This window comes from Theropithecus gelada, chromosome 3, assembly GCF_003255815.1.
Source record: "Theropithecus gelada isolate Dixy chromosome 3, Tgel_1.0, whole genome shotgun sequence".
Lineage (NCBI taxonomy): Eukaryota > Metazoa > Chordata > Mammalia > Primates > Cercopithecidae > Theropithecus > Theropithecus gelada.
In genome coordinates this window covers 49,802,917-49,825,812 of record NC_037670.1, presented here as the reverse complement: position 1 = coordinate 49,825,812, position 22,896 = coordinate 49,802,917, and the positions used below count along the sequence as shown (strand labels likewise).

At 51.1% G+C, this 22,896-nt stretch overlaps 1 protein-coding gene and 1 long non-coding RNA gene across 6 annotated transcripts in view; one reads left to right on the top strand and one right to left on the bottom strand.

Moving 5' to 3' along the window:
* PRKAR1B (protein kinase cAMP-dependent type I regulatory subunit beta) overlaps positions 1 to 22,896 on the top strand; it is a 180,833-nt gene that overhangs the window by 102,760 nt on the left and 55,177 nt on the right. For all 5 annotated transcript variants that reach the window (XM_025378438.1, XM_025378440.1, XM_025378437.1 and 2 more), the window contains 2 exons: positions 17,662 to 17,723; positions 18,888 to 18,934. In XM_025378438.1, the coding sequence (XP_025234223.1) occupies positions 17,662 to 17,723; positions 18,888 to 18,934 (109 nt within the window). The remainder of the gene's footprint in view (positions 1 to 17,661; positions 17,724 to 18,887; positions 18,935 to 22,896) is intronic.
* Positions 16,642 to 22,537, bottom strand: LOC112620176. Its single transcript, XR_003118484.1, has 2 exons — positions 22,088 to 22,537; positions 16,642 to 17,273 (listed from the first exon to the last, which is right to left on the bottom strand). It is a non-coding gene; the product is annotated as an uncharacterized LOC112620176 (long non-coding RNA).

The window sequence follows — 22,896 nt, the reverse complement described above, 5'->3', positions numbered from 1 at the left end:
GAGCTTTTCTTTTTCTTTTCTTTTTTTTTTTTTTTTTTGAGATGGATTTCACTCTTGTCACCCAGTCTGGAGTGCAATGGCATGATCGAGGCTCACTGCTACCTCTGCTTCCCAGGTTCAAGCAATTCTTCTGCCTCAGCCTCCCCTGTAGCTGGGATTACAGGTGCCTGCCACCATGCCCGGCTAATTTTTTTGTGTTTTTTACTAGAGATGGGGTTTCACCATGTTGGTCAGACTGGTCTCAAACTCCTGACCTCAGGTGATCTGCCTGCCTCAGCCTTCCAAAGTGCTAAGATTACAGGAGTGAGCCACCGTGCCTGGTCTCATAGAGTTTTTCATAGTATTACTTTATTTTTAATGTCCATAGGACCCGTAGTGATGTCCCTTGTCCATAGGACCTGTAGTGATGTCCCTTGTCGATAGGACCTGTAGTGATGCCCCTTGTCCATAGGACCTGTAGTGATGCCCCTTGTCCATGGGACCTGTAGTGATGCCCCTTGTCCATGGGACCTGTAGTGATGTCCCTTCTTTCATTTCTGAAGTTAGAGATGCTTTGGCTGCATTGATTTTCTCTAGTATTTTCCCATTTTCAATTCCATTTATTTCTGTCTTAATTTTTATTCTTACTTTTGTTTTTGTTGCTTTGGATTTAATTTCCTCTTCTTGTTGTAGTTTCCCAAGATGGAAGCTTAGGTTGTTGATTTTGGATCTTTTCCTAATGTATGCTTTCAATTGCTATAGATTTCCCTCTAAACTTTGCTTTTGCTACCTCCCACACTTTATGGTAAGCTCTATTTTCATTTTCATTTGATTCAAATTGTTTTTCATCTCCTCTTGAGCCTTCTTGTTTGACCCATACGTTATTTAGAAGTATGTTATTTAATCAACAAATATTTTGGGATTTCCTATCTATCTTTCTGTTACTGACTTCTAGTTTAATTCCCTTCTGGTGTGAGAGCATGCACTGTATGATTTCTGTTCTTTTACATTTGTTCAGGGATATTTTATGACCCAGAATGTTTTCTTTCTTGGTAAATGTTTCATGTGAGCCTGAGAAGAATGTGTGGCCTGCTCTTGTTTGATGAAGTCTGTAAATGTCAATTAGATCCTATTAACTGATGATACTCAGTTCATCTATGTTCTTACTGATTCTCTTTTTTTATTTCCTGTGTGTAATTTTTCAAACTAGATTACTGATTTTCTGCCTGCTGGATCTGTCAATAACTAGCTGAGGGGGCGTTAAAGTCTTAAACTATAATAGTGCATTTGTCTGTTTCCCTTGCAGTTCAATCAGATTTTGCCTTATGACCCATTTTTAAATTTAATGACCTATAGTGACCATCATCCAATCTCCGTGGATGTGTCTCCACATCACTGTTTTTAAATACCTCCTTGTATTCAATTCTGTAACTTAATTAACCAATCACCAACTATTGCATATTTCAAAGCTTCATGGCTACAAGCAGCTCTGTGATAAACAGCCTGCTAGCCACATCTTATGTATTTTTAAAGTTGCTTCTATAGAGGAAATGCTAGAGGAAAAATCCCATTGAAAGAGCATGCACTTTTTTTTTTCTTTTTGATACGGAATCTTGCTCTGTTGTCTAGGCTGGAGTGCAGTGGCACAATCTCGCTCAGTGCAACCCCCACCTCCCGAATTCCAGTGATTCTCCTGCCTCAGTCTCCTGAATAGCTGGGATTACAGGCACATGTCACCACACCCGGCAAATTTTTGTATTTTTAGTAGAGATGGGGTTTCCCTATGTTGGCCAGGCTGGTCTCAAACTCCTGACCTCAGGTGATCTGCTCGCCTTAGCCTCCCAAAGTGCTGAGATTACAGGCGTGAGCCACCGTGCCTGGCCAGCATGCATATTTTTAAGGTAAAAGTTTGTTTTTGCCAACCTAAACCTGAAGGTGCTGGTCTCCACCCAAAGTGGATTCTGATTCAGAAGCTCAGGGCTGGCCTGGGTATCTGGAGATACTGTGAACATCCAGGACTGGACACCATGGCCAAAGGCATGGATTGGCGATTCTCGTTGGAAGCCCAAGAATGTACAGAAGGAATTTGCCATCCTCCACCTCCTTCCCTAGATCCACAGGGTGGAGTGGACACTTGGCTTGTACCTCCCTTCTGAGATTCCATAGATTCATTCTGAACCCTGAACCCTGGCCATTCACGTGCTTCTCTCTCCATTGCCAAGAAAACGTTATTCAGTGATGTGTGTTAAAGCATGGTATGGAAGACTTCGTTCTGGACCATTGCACTAGGTACAGGGACCACTGCAATGGGGTCTTGAAGTGGAGGAAGGAGCTTGGGCTTGCCTCCGAATATGAGATGAGAACATGAGAATTTCCACCCAAGTGGCAGTGGATGGAAAATGAGTGAGAGGAAATACCAAGGGTTGGGGGGTTCTGGTTACACTGACCCAACAGGATTCTTGCTGAAGACAGGCCAGGGTGACCAGACGTCCCCTGTGGGTTGGTGGGGATGAGGAGCCTGATCAGACACTGAGGATGATCAGATACCAAAGATGATCAGATATTGATCATGGTGGGTAAGCAGTTCTGGCTGAACTGATTTGGCAGGATTATTTTACAAGGAAGCACAGATGGGCCTAGAAGAAGGTTCTGGAACCTGACTAAAGTTTGGCCAAGGAGAGAATTGTTGTTACCACACATTTGTGATTAGGAACCAGACCCATAGTCAAGAGTGTGGCCGAGGGTCCCCAGGGGTTTGTGAACACCGTGCTGTTGACGCCCCAGCTAGGAGCAGGAGCTCTGCTTTTCATGATGGCCAGGACTTACTTATTGCTATTTAGAGAGAATTATTTGGAAACTTGGAGTCAACAGAGACACGGAACAAGCCTTCACCTAAACAGTGGAAGAGGCTAAACACAAGCCAGGATGCTGTGTCTGGGGTGCTGGGATCCCAGCAGACGGGAACCCTGGGTCGTGGGTGGGGACAGAAGAGATAGGACCATGATGCCAGCACCCAGGGTCTGCCCAGGGGTTTAGGCCACTTCATTTCCTTAAATAATGTTGACCTAAGGTTTACATTATCAATGGAGAGAGATTCTTCCCCAGTGAGGGCAGCATGTCTAGGTATTTCAGAACCACTTCTAAAGGAGGATGGACACTGAGCAAGCCGCACTTTCCCCCTGGATAGCATCGTGTTGAAAAACATGAGAAGTCAGAAAAACATATTAGTATGCACTGGAACAAGTGTTCTGCCTTCAGCGAGGTCCTTTTTTGTAAATGTTCTGTTTTCTTCACTCGTCATTCCCATCTGCTCCTTGTCAATACACATATGTACATTCTCTGCAGACCTACTGTTGGTGCATATGTGCCTCTGTGTGTTCTGCTCTTTGACATCATGGGAGGGGGAGTAACAACCCGTGTCCTGGCTCTGGCATCCCCCTTCCATCCCTAGGAAGGTTCAAAGATTTTCAAAATAGAGAGTTAAAAAAAAAAAAATAAAGATCGGAAATGTTGGAAGTGCTAATAACTCAGTTTGCCTTCTTTATGACTGGATACAATCCTGGCACATTCATGTTCTCCCAGGTCAATGTCATGATGCTTTTGTTTAAAAGTCACAAAATTCTTTATTTTTTTTTTTAGCCTCAGGCAGACATTTCTAAGATGCAGAAATGCAGATTGTTGGAGCGGGAGGAGGGAACGGGAGGCCCTGTGTGGTGTGGAGGGTGGCAGGCCTTGCTGCAACCCCCGACCTCACTGTGCTTCTGGCTGCATCCCCAACCTTGGCAGGCACCTGGTGCCCAGGTCTGAGGTGCAGCTTTGAGGGGCTGTGGGCACCCACCCTTTCTGCTGTCCCTCTCAGGTGGCCTCAGCCCTGAGAACTGGCCGAACCTGTTTGCTTCAGCAGGTTTCTTTGCATGGGTGAGGGCAGGGAGGTGTTTACCTGTCAGGCTACCTCCGGCTGCAGCAGTTCCAGAATATATTAGCAATGTAAGCCAATAAAAAGGAATGAAAAGCTAGAACGGTGGTGAGACTGGCTGAGATTGGGGCTCAGGCTGCTCCGTTTACATCACTCCTGGGGGATTCTGGGACATGTGTGACCCTTCTACCAGCACTGGGGGAGCGGCTGCATGGAGTTTGGAACCAGCAGAAACTATGACAGCAGCTGCTGAACGTGGGAGCCCCTTATTCTGCCGAGTGCTTCACAAGCCTCATGTAGTGCAGCTGAGTGTGTTACTGTGCCCATTTTACAGATGGGTTAACTCTTCAGAGACTCAGTCCCCTGGGTCCCTCCAGGCAAGGTTGGGACTTGTACCAGATATGATGAGGTGACAGCCAGGAAGCATCTGTCATGGGATGACTCCACCCCCTGTGACATCACCCCACATAAGCATCTGTCACCCCTGCTCAATAGTGAGCCCCTTAGGGAAGGGTTGCAAACTCAGGATCCTGGGGGTTCAGGAATTAAGTGGAAAACGTGGAGTCCTTGGGAATTGTGGCAGATTGGAGAGGGTCATGCTCCTTCCAAAGTGAGGGTGAGCTGAATTCTTGCTTTGGGATTACAAAGTCCCTGTGTTGCCAGACTTTTCTTTTTATTTTCTTTTTTCAAAGGAAAGCCAAAATTTTGGATTTTATGAATTTTCTTAATTTTTAAATGTTGGGAGATGATTTTGAAAATAGCATCAACATTGGCATGTGAAGAAATAGAAAACTTGTAGAGATCTAGAAGCATTAAGTAAGTTGAAATGGTAGCCAAAGACCTTTCCTCCCAAAGGGTTCTTTCTGATGGTTCCACTGGTTGAGTTCCTTCAAACATCAGCAAACTGTCTGTTCTTACTTCTCAAATTGCTACAGAAAATAGAAAATGAGAGGAAGCTGCTCAATCATTATATGAACTGTACTTGATCAGGTGGAGTTTATCCAGAATTCAAGGATGGTTCAACCTCAGAATACGCCATGTAAATCACCATATTAGTAGATTATAGAGAGAGAGCATATGACATGTCACATAGGTGTTGGAAAAGGTTTTGACAAAGCTCAACAACTATTGCATAAAGTCTTAGCAAACTAAGAATAGGGTCACTTCTTAACTTGGTAAAGGTCATACATACCCAACACAGAGCAAACATCCTAATAGAGAATCTTTGTGTACATACTCTTTAAGGGAGGGACCACATTGAGGCTTTAATGGCTTTCATGGTTTAACTGTGCTTGAGAGGTCCTGGCAATGCTATAAAGAAAGAAAAATAAGAGGAGTCAGAATTGGAAGAGAAGAGAGAAGACAAATTTGATCATGTCTATGGAAACCAGAGTCGAATACACAGAACAACTCTTACATTCTTATGAGTGTTCAGCAGGGTTGGTGCAAGCTTAACTTACAGAAATCATCGTTAAGAAGCCCAAGGGATCCATACATAAATATACACAACTTTTCTTTGTCAACTTACAGAAAATAAAAAAGTGGATTCCTTCCCATCACAATGAAGATACTAAATCTGTCTCAACAGAAAGGAAGAGAGAAAAAAAATAAAGAGCCCAAGGGGCTGGGTGGGTACAGGGAATGAGAGAAGAGACATAGGCAAGAAGTAACTGGAGAATAGAATTTGAAAGGATGCCATTCACAAGGGCAGCAGCCACTGAAAACGGGAATGTGCTTGATACAGATTACATGAGACTCTAGGGAGAAAGTTTTAAACCTCTATAAGGACATAAAACACGATCTGAATAGGGAGAGGCGGTCTATATTCTTGGGTGAAATGACTCAATATGATGATATAATTTCTCCCTCACATTAATCTCTACCTTCAAAGCAGCCCCACTTGAAATTGCAGCTGGAATGTTGTGAGGTGGTAAACACGTTTGGAAATGTGAATGAGCCAGGTGCGGTGGCTCATGCCTGTAATCCCAGCACTTTGGGAGGCCGAGCTAGGAGGATTGCTTGAGCCTAGGAGTTTGAGACCAGCCTGGGCAACACAGAGACACCCCATCTCTAACAAAAAGAAAAGTAACTGGGCATGGTGGCACGTGCCCATAGGCCCAGCTACTCAGGAGGCTGAGGCAGGAGGATAACTTGAGTGCAAGAGTTCAGGCTACAGTGAGCTACGATTGCACCACTGCACTCTAGCCTGGGTGACAGAGTGAGACCCCTGTCTCTAAAAAACAAACAACAACAAAACCAAAAACAACAAAAAGAGAAAGGAAAGGAAAGAATAAAATTTGCAAATAGGTAAGCCGTCTCTGAAACAGAAGCACAAAGAAGAGGGACTTCTCCTACCAAGAGCTGAGGCTCAGCAGGAAGCCCTGGTCATAAATGGAGCCAGGTGCCCTGCAGGAAGGGACGGCAGAACAATGGCATGGGACAGAGAGCTGAGAGGAGGTGCAGGCACATATGGGAGCTCGATATTTAATAGATGCAAGAGTCAGTTTAGTGCAGTGGTTAAGACAAGGACTCTGGAGCCAGATCACCTGGTTTTGAATCCCAGCACCACCATTCCTTAGCTGTGTGACCTTGGGCGGGTTCCTTAACCTCTCTGTGCTTCCATCTTGCTCCCACCTGTATGTGAGGATAAGGGGAGTAATGATCATATATGCCACAAGGTGGTTGTGAGAATTAAACGAGCAACTATGCGTAAAACACTGTATTAGTTTCTAGGGCTGCCATAACAGAATGACAAATTTGGCCTTAACAACAGTGATCTAGTGTCTCATGCTTCTGGAGACCAGAAGTCCAAGCTCAAGATGTGGGCAGGGCTGGTTCCCCCTGAGGGCTATGTGTGGGGATCTGACCTGGCCTCTCCTTGACTTGTAGGTGCCGTGTTGCCTTCCTGCTGTGCTTTCGTCTGACTCTTCACTCTGCATGGACACCGTGTTCTCCATGTGTGTGTCCAAGTCTCCTCTTTTTATAAGGAGACCAATCATATTGAGTTAGGGCCAACCCTACTCCAGTAGGACCTCATTTTTTTCTGAGACAGGGTCTTGCTGCCAGTCTGTGGCGCTCTGCGATGGCAGCCCAGGCAGACATGTCAGAGAGTATTTCATTAGTTGGTTGTGGGAAAATACTTTCTTAAACAAAACCCACGAAGCACAAACCATAAAGCAAAAAAGAGGTTATATCAGGTGAAAGATGTCTACTTAATTAAGGACATCATGGAAAAGTTAACAGGTTACTGTGTGTAAGAAAACAGTTGCAATATCTAAACCTGACAAGCAACTGGTATCTAAAACACACAAGGAATTTCTGCAAATCAGTGGGAAAGAAGGTACCAACACTTCTATCAAGATGGGCACAGGATATGAACAGGAAGTTTACAGAAGAGGAAGCACAACCAGAGAAGAAGCCCTTGAAGAGCAGCTCAGAGCTTAGAGATCAGGGAGATGTAAATGCAAACAAAACCACAGTTCAAAGCCACAGCCCCAAAGTGTCAGGCAATGTGGTGACATGGGTAGATCTAGGGTATGTGGACTCCGTGAAGAAAAAGAAGAAACAGCATGAAATCTGCAACAGGATACCATTTTTTGGTTAAATGCACATAGCTTATGATTCTAAGTTTTAAGAGAAAACATACAAACGAAAGGGGAGACCTCAAATATCTTATAGCAATTGCCCACGGACTGAGAGGGCGGTGGGAAGACAGGAATAAATGTATAGATAAAACAAGAACAGATCACAGAACGTCATGAACTGAGGGCTCCGTATTTGCATCTGAGGTTTAAAGAAAAGATGCTGAATAGGATGTCCCACAAAACACAAGTGTTGCCAAATGCATGGTCTGTGGCCCTGTCGGGAACAGCGGGGTTTGCTGTGCCGTGGCCCCAGCAGGACCCAATCTGAGTGTTGTGGCCGCCTGTGAGCTGAGCGGGTGGCTGAGTGCAGGGATATGGGTCTGCGGGCTGTGTTCCCGGACCTTGCCCTGCCTCTACCTCTCCCACCCTAACTCCTGCACTTACCGCTGGTGGGGAGGAGCCTTCACTGGTCCTGGGTTGGGTGGGGGTGCTGAGGGGTCCCAGGAGGAGGGTGGGGGAAAGTGGGTGGGGCCTCTGGTTCCCTGGAGCCCTCCTGGCTTGGGGAAAGTGAACACAGCTCAAGTCCATGTTTTAAGAGAAACTGGGGGTGTCTGTGCAGGGGCGGGGCGTCTAGGCTTTCCCATACAGCCCTTTGCCCGGAGAGAGGCTGCGAGTGTGAGCGCTATGCGGTACCCAGGAGGGTTTTGCTTTCCATCTGACCCGCCACGCCCTGGGCTCTGCTCTGGGAGGGACCTAGTGCCTGCTGCCACCCCTTGGGTTCACAGGCCCAGGCTCTGCCTCCTGCCAGGAAGGGGGAAGATGATGGAAAGCTGGGGCTGGGAGAGCATCTGGAATGGACCAGGGTGACAGTCGGTGACAAGACCCATCAGACAAGACCCATCACCCAGTGTGACTGTTCTTTCCTACAGGGCTGGGTGGGACTTGACCAGCTGGCCTGATATTAGTGTGGTCTGAGCAAGTGACTGACCAATAGGTTGTGCCCAACACATTTATTTGCACACTAAATATTAGCTTGCTTTTAAAATGGCACTTGGTTAGTTGGGGGTGGTGGTTCGGGCAGATGGTCCCATCTCCTTGGGAGGCTGAGGCGGGAAGATTGCTTGAGCCCAGAAGGTCAAGGCTGCAGTGAGCTGTGATGGCACCACTGCACTCCAGCCTGGGTGGCAGAGTGAGACTCGGTCTTTTAAAAAAAAAAAAAAAAATGGCACTTGGTCCGGCACAGTGGCTCATGCCTGTAATCCCAGAACTTTGGGAGGCCCAGGTGGGCAGATCACGAGGTCAGGAGTTCGAGACCAGCCTGGCCAACATGGTGAAACCCCGTCTCTACTGAAAAGACAAAATTAGCTGGGCATGGCAGCGTGCGCCTGTCATCCCAGCTACTCGGGAGGCTGAGGCAGGAGAATCACTTGAACCCGGGAGGCGGAGGTTGCAGTGAGCCGAGATTGTGCCGTTATACTCCAGCCTGGTCGACAGGGTGAGACTCTGTCTCAAAAAATAAATAAATACATAAATAAAAGGCACTTGGGTGGTTGGGTTTAGATTTTAAAATAAACAAGAAAACCCCAAATGTTCCTTGTTGTTTAAATTACCCGGGATGAGCACTTGGCTGTTTTTATTGGACGGGGAGTAAAGGGCCCGAGGCGCTTCACCCCATTTGCACTTTTTTCTCCCAAAAATACATGAGGTTGGGATTCATGGGTGGCTTTTGGCCTCAAGGGTCGGATCTTGTCCTGAATGTGTCTTTGAAAACGTCGATGCTGCGGGCAGGACTGGGAACCACACCTTAGAGCTGGGTGTGGAGGGAAAACGCTGGGCTCTGAAGTTATAGCTGTCATCAGGGAGGGAGGCAGACGGACTCTCAGCCAAGGTGGCACGTGGCGCTGGGGTCTGGTGGCCGGTGAGGAGCCGCTGTGCGATGGCTGCCACAGCAGAACCGGGTAGTGCGTGCTCCTGGGACCGCAGCCTGAGGAGGCCAGGCCTGCCTAGCTCAGATGAGTCCTGCTGGCTGGCAGGACGCGGCCCCAGAGAGACCCTGGGCTACGTCACTGTTTCCCAGCTGGTCCCCCGGTCCCCTGGATCAGTGAGGACAAAGTGAGCCAGGCAGGCCTGGGGGGGCACAGGTAGTGGCTGCGTTTGGCCAGAGGTGGAAGTGTGACCCTGGGCAGGTGGAAAGGGAAGGAAGGCCCTCCATCTGTGGTTGATGGAGATCTCTGACCTCTCCAGGCCCTGAGAGTCTGTCCGGCGAGACCTCGTTTTGCCAGTGAGAGCCAGGGGGGCTGCCTCCAGCACAAGGGGCCAGGACCTGTGGCGAGGACCCACTACACCAGACAGGGCCTGTACCTGCAGCCAAAAGGGGTCGAGACCCACCCAGTGTGTTCTGCGTGCAGGGCTGGGCCTGGGTGGGTCTTGTCAGTGGTGAGAACACAGCCCCTGCCTGGGCTCTGCCTCAGCCTCAGCTGCTTGCTTGCTTCCTCTCTCTTTTTCCCTTTCTTTTCTTTTCTTTTCTTTTCTTTTCTTTTCTTTTCTTTTCTTTTCTTTTCTTTTCTTTTCTTTTCTTTTCTTTTCTTTTCTTTTCTTTTCTTTTCTTTTCTTTCTTTCTTTCTTTCTTTCTTTCTTTCTTTCTTTTCTTTTCTTTCTTTCTTTCCTTTCTTTCTTTCTTTCTTTTCTTTCTTTCTTTCTTTCTTCCCTTCCTTCCTTCCTTCCTTCCTTCCTTCCTTCCTTCCTTCCTTTCTTTCTTTCTTTCTTTCTTTCTTTCTTTCTTTCTTTCTTTCTTTCTTTCTTTCTTTCTTTCTTTCTTTCTCTTTCTTTCTTTCTTTCTTTCTTTCCTTTCTCTTTCTTTCTCTTTCTTTTTCTTTCTCTTCCTTTCTTTTTCTTTCTTTTTTCTTTCTCTCTCCTTTTTCTCTTCCTCTTTCTGCCTTTCTCTCTTCCTTTTTGTTTCTCTCTTCCTTTTTCTCTCTCCCTTTCCCTCCCTCCCTCCCTCTCCCTCTTTCTCTCTCTCTCTCTTCTTTTCTCTCATTGTCTCACTCTCTCTTTTGCCTCTCTCTCTCTCTCTCCTTCTTTCTTTTTGTTTTTAGAGACAGGGTCTCACTCTGTTGCCCAGGCTGGAGTGCAGTGGCACAATCTCAGCTCCCTGCAGCCTCAGCCTCCTGGGCTCACGTGATCCTCCTGCCTCAGCCTCCTGAGTAGCTGGAATCACAGGTGCATGCTACCATGCCCAGCTACATTTTTTACTTTTTTTTTTCTTTTCTTTTTCTTTTCTTTTTTTTTTTTTTTTTTTGAGATGGAGTCTCACTCTGTCGCCCATGCTAGAGTGCAGTGGCGTGATCTCAGCTCACTGTAACCTCCACCTCCCAGGTTCAAGTGATTCTCCTGCCTCAGCCTCCCAGGTAGCTGGGGTTACAGACACCCACCACCATACCCCACTGATTTTTGTATTTTTAGTAGAGACGGGGTTTCACCATGTTGGTCAGGCTGGTCTTGAACTCCTGACCTCAAGTGATCCACCTGTCTCAGCCTCCCAAAGTGCTGGGATTACAGGCATGAGCCACCACGCCCAACCAATTTTTTTTTACTTTTTATAGAGACGGGGTCTTGTTATGTTGCCCAGGCTGGTCTCAAACTTCTGGGCCCAGTGATCCTTTCACCTCCTTGCGGTGCCTGGCCTCCCAAAGTGCTGGGATGACAGGCATGAGCCAGCCACCACATCCAGCCCGCATCAGCTTCCTAAGCCTCAGCTTCCTTGTCTGTGAAGTGGGGCAGCACCAGGGCCTGTGGCAGCGAAGTTCAGAGGAGAGGATGTAAATGGGGCATTCCCTTGGGCGGAAGGCATTCAACCCAGCCTTTTTTCAGAAGACCTGGGTCTTCGCCGGGTTCCACCGTCTCGGAGCTGATGCGGCAGGTTGAATTTGTCATTCTGCACATCCTGTCATATATGCTGCTGAGTGTTCTGTGTGCAGATAGTCCTGAGTGGCTGAGGTTGGGCAGATGTAGCTGGACTATGGACAGAGGCTTCCTGTGAGTCTGCAGAAGTGCCCAGCCCTGCATTGGCCTGTCCTGGTCGGGCACAGGGGGTGCAGAGTCTGCAGGCGTCTGCTGTCTGGGCCTGGCTCCCCTCCCCTCTGTGGGCCCCACACCTCCCGCCCGCCATGCTGACCTGAACCTCACAGCCTGGTTCCCTGGGTGGTGGACGAGTCCTTGGGTGTCTCCCACCCGCTTGGTGGCAGCCCTGCTTGTCCCTGTGGGGACCTCACAGCACTGCACCCACTTGGCTCCGCAGGCCTCCCTGTCCTGGGGCTGGGAGAGGTCTCTGCAGGCTGTGGAGGGGCTTCCGGAAACATTCTCAGGTGAGCATTCCTGTGCGAGTCCCAACCTGAGCTTGTCTTGGCTCGGGAGGCCCGGGGCAGCTGGGAGAGGAAGGAAGTGGCGTTTCTGGGAGATGATGGTGTTTTCCAGGCCGGCCCTGGTGCACCATGTAGGTCGGTGGGCCCTCGTAGTGGGAGCTGGACCTGTTTCTGCAGGTATTGGAGCGAATTCACAGAGCAGAACGACGGGCTGAGTTACTCACGTTCAACCCCACGTGTGTGATTTCAGGGGGCTGAGCTTGGCGTGCTATCTCCTTGCCTTTTGAAGGCGAGTTTGGCTGTGAACAGAGCTGCTGGTTCCGATCCCGTACACTTCCTCAGGCGTTGTGGGCTTGGAGTCTGTGCCACACGCAGAAAAGCACATTTTCATGTTTTAAAGGCTACATTTTGCCTCTTTTGGTTACTTTAAAAATGTTAAGAGCCTTAAGTCTGCCTTTAAGAGTGCATGTAGTGTCTTCCCCAATGATGAACGGCCTCATTTTAAAAATTATACAGATTTACAATTTAATTATAGAAAATTAGCAAATACAAGTCAGTACAAGTAATCCAAAAAAAAGAAAAAAGAAGAAAAGAAAAAAACACATTAAAATGACCCAACCCCACCCCCTCTCTACCCCACAGTTGCTATTAGCCTTACGATGCATAGCCTCTAGGTTATTTACTTTATGGTTGTGTTTTTAAATTGTGCAGTTTCATCAACACCCTATTTTCACTGGCAACACCATGAACACCTTTATTCCTTGTTACATGTATCTACAGCACCATCTTTAATGACCACACGGTGTTAGGTTGCTGAGAAGGACTGTGATTTGTTTACTAAAACCTCTATTGCTGATAGTGCTTCAGTGAATAATATTGCAATATTTTTACATCTTTTCATAGTCATCCAGTTGTTTCTTCAAGTTCCTAAATGTGGAATTGATGGTCCCAAGGGTGGCTGCTTCAACAGCTTTTGATATTTGTTGCAGTGCCTTTAAAGAGACAGTGCCATCCTTCCATTTATCCTTCCAGGCATCTGTGTTTTCATTCACTTTTCCCTCCTTCCTCTCCTCTATTAGCCACCCATCCATCATCTGTCAGTCCACCTACTGTCCATCCATCCATCCATCCATCCATCCATCCATCCATCCGTTCATCTGCTCACCCACCTGTTCATCCACCCACATGTCCATCCATCCATCATCCATCCATCCATCTACTCACCCACCTGTTCATCTACCCACCTGTCCATGCATCCATCCATCCACCCACTCACCCACCTGTTCATCTACTCACCTGTCCATCCATCCATCCATTCATCTACTCACCCACCTATTCATCCACCCACCTGTGCATTCGTCCATCCAGCCACCCACTCACCCACCTGTTCATCTACCCACCTGTCCATCCCTCCATCCATTCATCCATCATCTATCCATCCGTCCGTCCATCCATCCATCCATCCATCCATCCGTTCATCCACCCACCTGTCCAACTGTCCATTCATCTACTCACCCACCTGTTCCTCCACCCACCTGTCCATCCATCCATCCATCCATCCATCCATCCATCCATCCATCCATCCATTCATCTGCTCTTCCACCTGTCCATCCATGTGTCCATTCATCCACCCACCCATCCAACCATCCATATTGTGCTGAGGACCTTCTGAGTCAGACCTGGGCTCGGCACTGCAGCCTGCAGTGAACATGTGGTCTCCATCTCAGAGCTCAGTCAGCTGTGGGAGGCGGGGAGTCAGCCGTGGGAGGCAGAAGCCATCCACAGAGTAAGAAGTACAGGAACTGAGGTGTTGCAGGAGGGGGAGGCATCAGCACTGGGAGTGGTGTGGGTGGGGGCTTTCAAAAGATTTGTGATCTCTGAGCCACAGGCCAGGTGGGACTGGAACCCAAGACGGGCCGTTTCCTGGAAACCATCCTGACTGAGCACCGCTGGCCAGCCACGACCCAAACAGCAGGGGGTCCTTACTGGGCTCCTACCCAAAGAGATCTGGTGGTGTCTGTCCCAGATGCTCAAGTCCTCAGCCCCCGGCTTAGAGACCAGTCAAGGGCACGGATGGAGACAGAGACAGAGACCGAGAGAGGGAGGGAGAGGGACAGAGAGAGGGAGGGGTGGGTGAGAGGGAGGCATGTGCTCTGCTTGGAGGAGGACTCTGCACCTAGGGAAGCCAGACAGTGGAGGAGCGTTGATGATACGGGCTTCAGCCTGACTTCACCTCTTCCTGGCTTCTTGACCTTGGGTGAAGTTACTTTGTGTCTTGTTTCCTTATCTGGAAACTGGACAGAACAGCAGTGCTGACCTCATAGGGGCGGGTGAGGATGGAGCAAGAGACAGACCAGGGGCTCTGCCCTCGGCCCCCGCAGGAAGGGCTGGCTGGAATGTCTTCGTGTTTTTCTTTCTCTTACCAGGCCTGAGTGCTGGGAGGCTTTCTGTGTCCCCAGAACCCAGCACAGCCCCTGATGCAGATGTGCTAAGCTGTGTTTGTTGATGGGGTTGGGGGGGGCACCCCCATGTGAGACGATTTAAAATCGGAGCCAGCAGCTTCACTTAACCTTCCAGAGTGACTGCTGGATTAGAAGAGAAAACTGTTTTTCTTTTTACAGACAGAGGAGGCCGGGGCCTTTTAATTCCATTAAGTGCTGAGAGAGAGGAAGCCATGGGGGTTTTGTGTGAAAGGGGCAGACGGTGGAAAAGCAGGGTGAAGCTGTGCAGCGGGCGGCGTGGGCAGAGCTGACCGCAGCTTGGGGCTGTTGCCTGGAGACGTCTAGTTCAGGCCTTTGTCGGAGATGAGCTGGCGACATTCGGGCATTAAAGTTTCTTCTGAAGAAAAATGGGGCTCCCAGACCTTTTTGGTAAATGAGGCTGGGCTCTCTGGGCTCTGCTGATCACAGAGCCGGGGACTAGGCCTTCTCTGCAGGCGCACACCTGGGGAGGTGAGGGACACCTGTGTGGCCAACAGAGCAACCCCTCGAGGCTCATTTAAGAGGCGCTCCAGGAGGGGCTGCTCTGGACGGGGCCACGCCCAGGCACCTGGGTGTGTGGAAAGTTGACTTTCATTGATACCAAGGACTGAACAGCCCCGTCTGGAGATCGAAACCTCCCAGGAAAGGTTTCAGCCAACCCCTGCCTTTGTTCAGGCTCTGGTGGACGCACGTGAGTGGAACGTGAGCCTCGAATCATCGGGGTGCAGTCTCCCTCTTCGTGGGGAGTTCTGTGGTGTCCATCGTGGCCCAGCGGGTGATGGCAGGAACCAGAAGCACTGAAAATGTCCATCTGGGCAGGAACGGGTGAAGGAACGAGGGTGTTCGTATAGGGAATGCCAGGTAGGGCGGTACAGCGGCTCACCCCTGTAATCCCAGCACTTTGGGAGGCTGAGGTAGGAGGATCGCTTGAGGTCAGGAATTGGAGACCAGCCTGGGCAACATAGCAAGACCCATCTATTAAAAAATAAAAATAAGCAGGTGTAGCGGCACGTGCCTGTACAGTCCCAGCTACTCGGGGGGCTGAGGTGAGAGGACACCTTGAGCCCCGGAGTTTGAGGCTGCAGTGAACTGTGGCAGCACCCCTATACTCCAGCCTGGGCAGCAGAATGAGACCCCGTCTCTTCAAAGAAAAGAATGCTAGGCAGCCATAAAAGGAGCAAAGAAGCTTCCAGATTTGTGTTTTCACCCAGGTGCATTTCAGAAAACATGTGTCAGGAGGGAGAATAGATTTGCGAAAGGGTATCTTTATGTCAGTGACATGCAGTGATGCAGACACCCCTGGAAATGCACGCTTTTCACGGGTGCACACGTGTGATCACGGATGCCCATGTGCGAAGTGGTGACACAGAGCAAGCATGTTGGAGGTGGCACTTGGCCTCCACACCCGGGCCCCAGCTGTGATGCCGGACAGCTTCCCAGGAGAGAGCGGTGGAGGCAGTGTGGTCCTGAGCTGGGTGGTGGGGGGTACACAGTGTCCGTTTGATTACTTACGGCCTTTAATGGAATATTTTACCATTATAAGTTGAAATATTTTTTTTTTAAAAAAGAGGGAGGAATTGTAAAATGATTTCTTAAAGATCTGTTCATTCTGAGAACCCATTCTTTGTGGTTTTGAAGAAATGCAGTTTAGAGCACAGTGCCAGGACGGCTCCTGCAGATGTGCACCAGGGAGGCTGTGGCCAGGAAACATCCCCACCAGGGCCAGGTGCCTGAGACTGGGGCTGGGGCAGCATGGCCAAGCCCCACCACCCAGGTGGGCAGACGGTGGAGGCCCCCAGCTCTCCCCGAGCCCTGCCACCCACTGACCCCTCTCCAGGTGGGAGGACAGTGGAGGCCCCCCCCAGCCCTGCCACCCACTGACCCCTCCCCAAGTGGGAGGACAGTGGAGATCCCCCCCCCGCCCTGCCTACAGCCCTGCCATACACTGACCCCTCCCCAGGTGGGAGGACAGTGGAGACCCCCCCCCAAGCCCTGCCTACAGCCCTGCCATACACTGACCCCTCCCCAGGTGGGAGGACAGTGGAGACCTCCCCCAGCTCTCCCCCAGCCCTGCCACCCCCTAACCCCTCTCCAGGTGGGAGGACAGTGGAGACCGCCCCCCGCAGCCCTCCCTACAGCCCTGCCACCCACTGACCCCTCCCCAGGTGGGAGGACAGTGGAGACCCCTCCTCAGCCCTCCCTACAGCCCTGCCACCCACTGACCCCTCCTGCAGTTCTGCCCCCCTCCCGGAGGAAACAGGAAACTGAGTTGCCCGGGAAGTTGGGAACAAGGACTCAAAAAAGAAGCATTTCTTAAATAAAGAGAAAACAACCACTATTTTAAGAATGCCTTATTCATGGGCCCTGGAACCGGGAGGGTCAGGGCTGTCTGGATCTTTGATTTTATATTTGTTTCCTGGGTGGTTCAGCCCCCATCCCCGTGAGTCAGGGTGCACCTGTGGGCCGGCAAAGGTTTCCAAGAATCTCCTTTTTAAGTCATCAGGGTGGGCAGGAGGCTGCCCTCGGAGCGTCCCCGTGGGTGCACTCGCTGCCTGGGTCTCTGGTTTCTCTGCATCACATTGTGGGCTAAGTGCTCGTTGAGGGGTCCAGTCTCCGAAGGTGGTTATTGCATCTATTAATAAGAGTGGGACGCTGGCACCATGTTCTGGGGCAGGTGCCCCTCTACCTTCCTGGCTGACAGGTGCTTCCCCACTTTTCCCGGGCACCTCTGCCAGCTCCCCCATGCCCCTTGGGTCCTGTTTGCATGGTCCATTTCACATCCAGATTTGGAACACTGGACAGTCAGGCTGCCCGGTTGGCACAGCCCCAAGACTCGGCCTCACCAGCTTCGAGTTTGCGTGTCACGAAAGGTCTGTGTTTTCCACAGAGAGGCTCCGAACCTCCCTTCTGTGTCAAGGGTCCCAGGATTCTCCTTGGACTGAAAGTGTTCTCCCTGAAAGGAAAAAAATGCAGATTGCTGGTTGTATTCTAGTAGCATTGTATTTACTGGCGGGAGAATGTTCACAATCTATTGTTACTTTTGTTTTTCTAAATGGAGTTCAAAATGCACGTATGGTGTGACCCCATTTCTGTAAAAACCAAAACAGCAAACTGCGTCTGTGCATAGAACAGAAATGGGGCTGGGAGGCTGTATGCCCGGGGCTCGCAGTGCCATCTCCGGCCCTCGGGTCATGAAGGATTTCAATTTTCTTCTTTGAACTCTCATGGATTTTCTCATTTTCCCTGATGACTGTGAAGTGATTTTTGTGAAGTGAGGGGAGGAAGGGTTTAAATGTCCCCATGCTGCCTGCAGCCCTAATTTATCGTGTTTTGCTTTTCAGTGACATATTCGATGCTATGTTCCCTGTCACTCACATCGCTGGGGAGACCGTTATACAGCAAGGTATGTTCCGCCTGCTCCTCCGAGCCAAAGCCCGGAGGGGAAAAATGGACTATGCACTTAAAAAGAAAAATAGTATAAGGCCAGGCGTGATGGCCCACGCCTGTAATCCCAGCACTTTGGGAGGCTAAGGCAGACGGATCACCTGAGGTCAGGGGTTCGAGGCCAGCCTGACCAACATGTTGAAAACCTGTCTCTACTAAAAATAAAAATTAGCTAGGCATAGTGGCGGGCGCCTGTAATCCCAGCTACTCCAGAGGCTAAGGCAGGAGAGTCCCTTGAACCTGGGAGGCGGAGGTTACAGTGAGCTGAGTTCGCGCCATTGAACTCCAGCCTGGGTGATAGAGTAATACTCTGTCTCAAATTTTACAAGCATATATATATATATACTTATACATACATACACACATATATAATATGCACATATGTGTACATATATGCATGTATATGTGCACACATGCATGTATACATGTATATATACACATATATGTGTGTATGTATAAAATAGATACATGCATGTATAAACTAAGTAAATATAAAATAAAATATATACATGTATGTATAAAACTAAAGTAATATACTAGAATTATACACACACACACACACACACACACACACGTATAAAACTCTCATTGTAACGCTGGGTGCAGTGGCTCACGCCTGTAATCCCAGCACTTTGGGAGGCCAAGGCAGGTGGATCACCTGAGGTCAGGAGTTCGAGACCAGCCTGGCCAATGTGGTGAAACCCCATCTCTACTAAAACTACAAAAAAATTAGCTGGGCGTGGTGGCGCACCTGTAATCCCAGCTACTCCAGAGGCTGAGCAGGAGAATCGCTTGAACCTGGGAGGCGGAGGTTGCAGTGAGCCGAGATTGTGCCATTGCACTCCAGCCTGACTCCATCTCAAAAAAAAAAAACACAACAAAAAACAAACAAAAACACTTCTCATTGTTTACAGAAAGTTCACTAATGAAACTTTATAACAGGCTCTTTAATGAGTTATCTCAATGTTTCCATAGTCTTGTCATTAAAAAAGAATTGATGGCACCCAGGATGTTGCCTGAGGAGGGTCTATGCAACAGTGTTGCAATAGTTGTTTGCAAGAGGGACTGTAACTTCTATGTCTTGATGTACTTTGTATCTGTTGACTTTCTTCTTTTGTTACAGGGAATGAAGGAGACAACTTCTATGTCATTGATCAAGGGGAAGTGGATGTGAGTATCACTCTCTTTGGAAAATAGTGCGTCTTTGCGTGTCCTGTGTGAAGACTTGCCCCTCTGTGCAGCACCAGGCTCCCAACAAACACTGCGCTGAGTGCCGTATTTCTAGGGTTTTAATCCAGAAATGTAATTGCTGTGTCTTAGAAGAGAATATGGGAATATCAGAAGTGCAGAGGGAAACGAGGGTGATGCTGGTAGGTGGTGGCAGCGGCCACGGGTCTTCCAGGGCCACTGTCTTCTGCTTATCCCCGGGCTGGGACTGCTGGGTGCTGGCCAGGGTGGTTCTGTTTGACCCAGCACCATCTCCAGATCTGAGGCCGGTGAATACACCAGGCTCACCCACCACGTGGGATGTTAATATCTCAAAGTGGGTGGGAGAGTGGTGTGCTTACAGACCCCATAGGGCCGACGACGTCATGGTCAAACAGCGGCGGCCTTTTCCACCTGTGTTTGGCTCCCCATTCAGAACGTCCAAGCCGTGAGTCGGGTCTCACTGTGTCATCTTCCCACGCTTGTCTCAAGAGCAGAGGGACCCATCCTTTTATGAGATGCTCCCACTGTTTTGGAAGGAGAAGCATCCCCTCCTCTGGAGACCCTGTCTCGTGCCCCATGGCCAGGCCGGGATGCTGGCATCACCCCTGGCTTAACAGCCCGGTCTTGCCCAGAGCCTCTGGCTCCCATCTCGTTCGCTGTCTGGTTTAGAGCCCGGGTGCTCTGGTGTGAAGCTTTGAGGTCCCCTCATCCCCCGCTGGGCTCCCCCGCCCATGGCAGCCTGACCTTGCCAGTGCGGAGCGGATGGCGCAGCCTCTGGGAAAGCACCACTAGGAGTTGGTTTCCCTTTGAATCAGGCCCGAGCCCCTGACGTAGTCACCGGGAAGGACCTCAGTGACACCATCCTCCCTCGGTTCCTGGAATCTGCCTGCACTGGCAGCCCCAGGGCCTTGGTGTGTGCCCCCTGCTCTGCCGGGAACCCCGTTAGCTCCTGCTTCTCCTTCTGCTGTCTGCTAAATGTCAGTTCCCAGTGGGCGTCAGCAGACATGTCCCACGCCTCCCTCGAAGGACCCTCTGCTGCTCGTGGTGATGACCTCTCCTGAGACCGTCTCTTCACGGCCTTTCTGCACACGGCCCGGATGCCCCCACAGTGCAGGGTGCTTTGAGGGTCTGTGACACCCGAGATGGTCACTGCTTCCCAGGCTGGCTGAGTCATCTCTGGGTCTGGGATGCCTGGCTGCCCTTCTCCTTGCCCACCTGCCCTGGGAGGTGGCCTCCGTGCTCTGCTGTGCAGGCAATGCCATCCCCCGCTGCCCGGCACGAGCTATTTTGGGGTTTGTCCTCCGGTGGCTGTGCCTCTGTCCAGGCCACGCTATTCCGGGGAGGGCATTTTCTCATTTGTTTCCGTGGCAGCCGCAGTCTGTCCCCCATCGCGCCTTGTTTCTGGGAACCTGAGCAGGCCCGCTCTGTTCCGGAGCTGATAGCACAGGAAATGACTCAGGGGTCCCACCTCCCCGCGAGGGGCACGCGCCTCAGGCCCGGCCCGCACAGGCGGGGAAAGAGCCGGTTTCTCTTCTCCCTGGTGTGCTCTGTCCTGAGCTGGAACCCATGGGCTGGGCCCCTAGACCGGGCCTCTGGGGCAGACCTTTGTGTCAGGGAGTGGGGTGCTCCTATCTCCCCCAAAGACGGAAACTGAGGCAGGTGCCAAAGGTCCCGGGGACTGCCTGGCCTCAGAGGAAGTGTGGAGGGGGAAGGCTGGAGGGCGGCACTGGCGGGTCAACCCTGGACTCGGCTGCCAGGCCACAGAGTCATCTCCTGCTGGCTTTGCTTTGAGTTTAAAAAAAGCCCAGCCCAGGAAATAGAGAAGACAGAGGAGGATGCAGCCAGCATCCCAGCCGGGCATCGTCCTGGGGCCTGGGCTCATCCCAGGAGGTGGCCCCGTTGTGCCCGGCATCCAGACACCAGGGCCTGATGGGGGGCTGCAGGGAGTGGGGCTGAGCCCCCAGCAGACGGGGCAGGGCTGATCCCAGAGAGACCTTGGCAACCTAGGCCTGCCCAGTGGTCAGCAGTGCTGAGGGCAGAGCCGCCTCTGCAGGAGGTGTGGGATGGGCGGGTTCCTGACTGTACCCACCGCTTTCCCCAGCCCCAAATCTCATGCTACTCACAGGCCCTCTTCCAGTTCACACTCCGGGTCCTGGTGTCACCGTGTCACCTCCTCCCCTGCCCTCTCCACTCTGGGTCCTGGTGTCTTCTTCTCCCCTGCCATCTCCACTCTGGGTCCCATTGTCACCTCCACTCTGGGTCCCGGTGTCACCTCCTCCCCCATCCCCTCCACTCTGGGTCCCGGTGTCTTCTTCTCCCCCATCTCCTCCACTCTGGGTCCTAGTGTCACCTTCTCCCTCATCCCCTCCACTCTGGGTCCCAGTGTCACCTCCTCCCCCATCCCCTCCACTCTGGGTCCCGGTGTCACCTCCTCCCCCATCCCCTCCACTCTGGGTCCTGGTGTCACCTCCTCCCCTGCTCTCTCCACTCTGGGTCCTGGTGTCACCTTCTCCCCCATCCCCTCCACTCTGGGTCCTGGTGTCACCTCCTCCCCCATCCCCTCCACTCTGGGTCCTGGTGTCACCTCCTCCCCCACCCCCTCCACTCTGGGTCCTGGTGTCACCTCCTCCCCCATCCCCTCCACTCTGGGTCCTGGTGTCACCTCCTCCCTCATCCCCTCCACTCTGGGTCCTGGTGTCACCTCCTCCCTCATCCCCTCCACTCTGGGTCCTGGTGTCACCTTCTCCCCTGCCCTCTCCACTCTGGGTCCTGGTGTTACCTCCTCCCCCATCCCTCTCTACTCTGGGTCCTGGAGTCATCATGTCACCTCCTCCCCTGCCATCTCCTTCCTGGATGTTTATTGAGTGCCTGCTTTATGCCTGGCACTTGTGACGGGGAGGACCTGGTGCCTGCTCTGGTGTGGGGGAGGTTGTGGCTTAATGGGGGAGAGGGACCAAGAACAGGAAATTAGCCAATGAATGTCCTGACCGTGGTTCTGCCCCTCCTGTCCCCTCTGCTCTCATTCCTGCTGTGCCTCACGAACTCCTACGCATCCCACAAGACCCCGCCAGGCCCAGCTCATCTATTTGCGGCTGGGCTTTGATAGATACTGACCTCGACAGATGACCAGGGACCAGGCCTCCCCGCAGTGGGCCTGGGAGCCCCATAGGTCCCCACGGAGGCCTTTCCTCCCCTGTGGAATGCCTCTCCCTCTTCTGTGTCTCCCGATGTCATTCACATATCCAATTAAATTCCAAAGACATCTTCAAGGTGCCAGTTTGCATCAGCAGAGCTTGGGGTTGAGGCCACCCACAGGAATTCTGTTTTCCACATTCTTTACTTCTCCTAAATGAACAGATGTGGAAGAGACAAACCCTTTACCCAGAATTCCCTCACGGAGGCTGAAACCCACATGGGGCGCCCAGGGTGTGTTCCCGCCTAACTTGTGTCTCGAGGAGGATGGTGGACAGGTCAGGACCGCGTGGACTCGGGACTCAGAGGACCCAGGCTGTGTTCTTTGCTGGCCGTGACCTTTGCCCAGGCCCTTGTGTGGCTGAGCCATGCCATTTCCATATTACTCAGAAAAATGAACAGAGCTCACCGCTGCCGGGGAGACTGAGATAACCCTCCTGAGGTTCTGCTCTTGGCACCTGCTGTAGGGTGATGGGGCCTCTGTCTGCGCGGCTCCTGTGCCCCTTCATTCAGGAACCCATTGGCCGCCTGGCAGCTTCCCTACCCCATCTCATGTCCCCAACACACGCACCACAAGAGCCTTGTTGGCCCCGCAGAGGAAACGCCCACCACTCATGCCCCAGGCTTGTCCTAATCCTCAGTATGCGTGGCCACCCTCCTGCCCCCGCATCAGGCCCCAGCCGGCAGCGTGCTGAGGACTTCCTGGGAGAGGCGAGGGTGTGAGGGGCTGG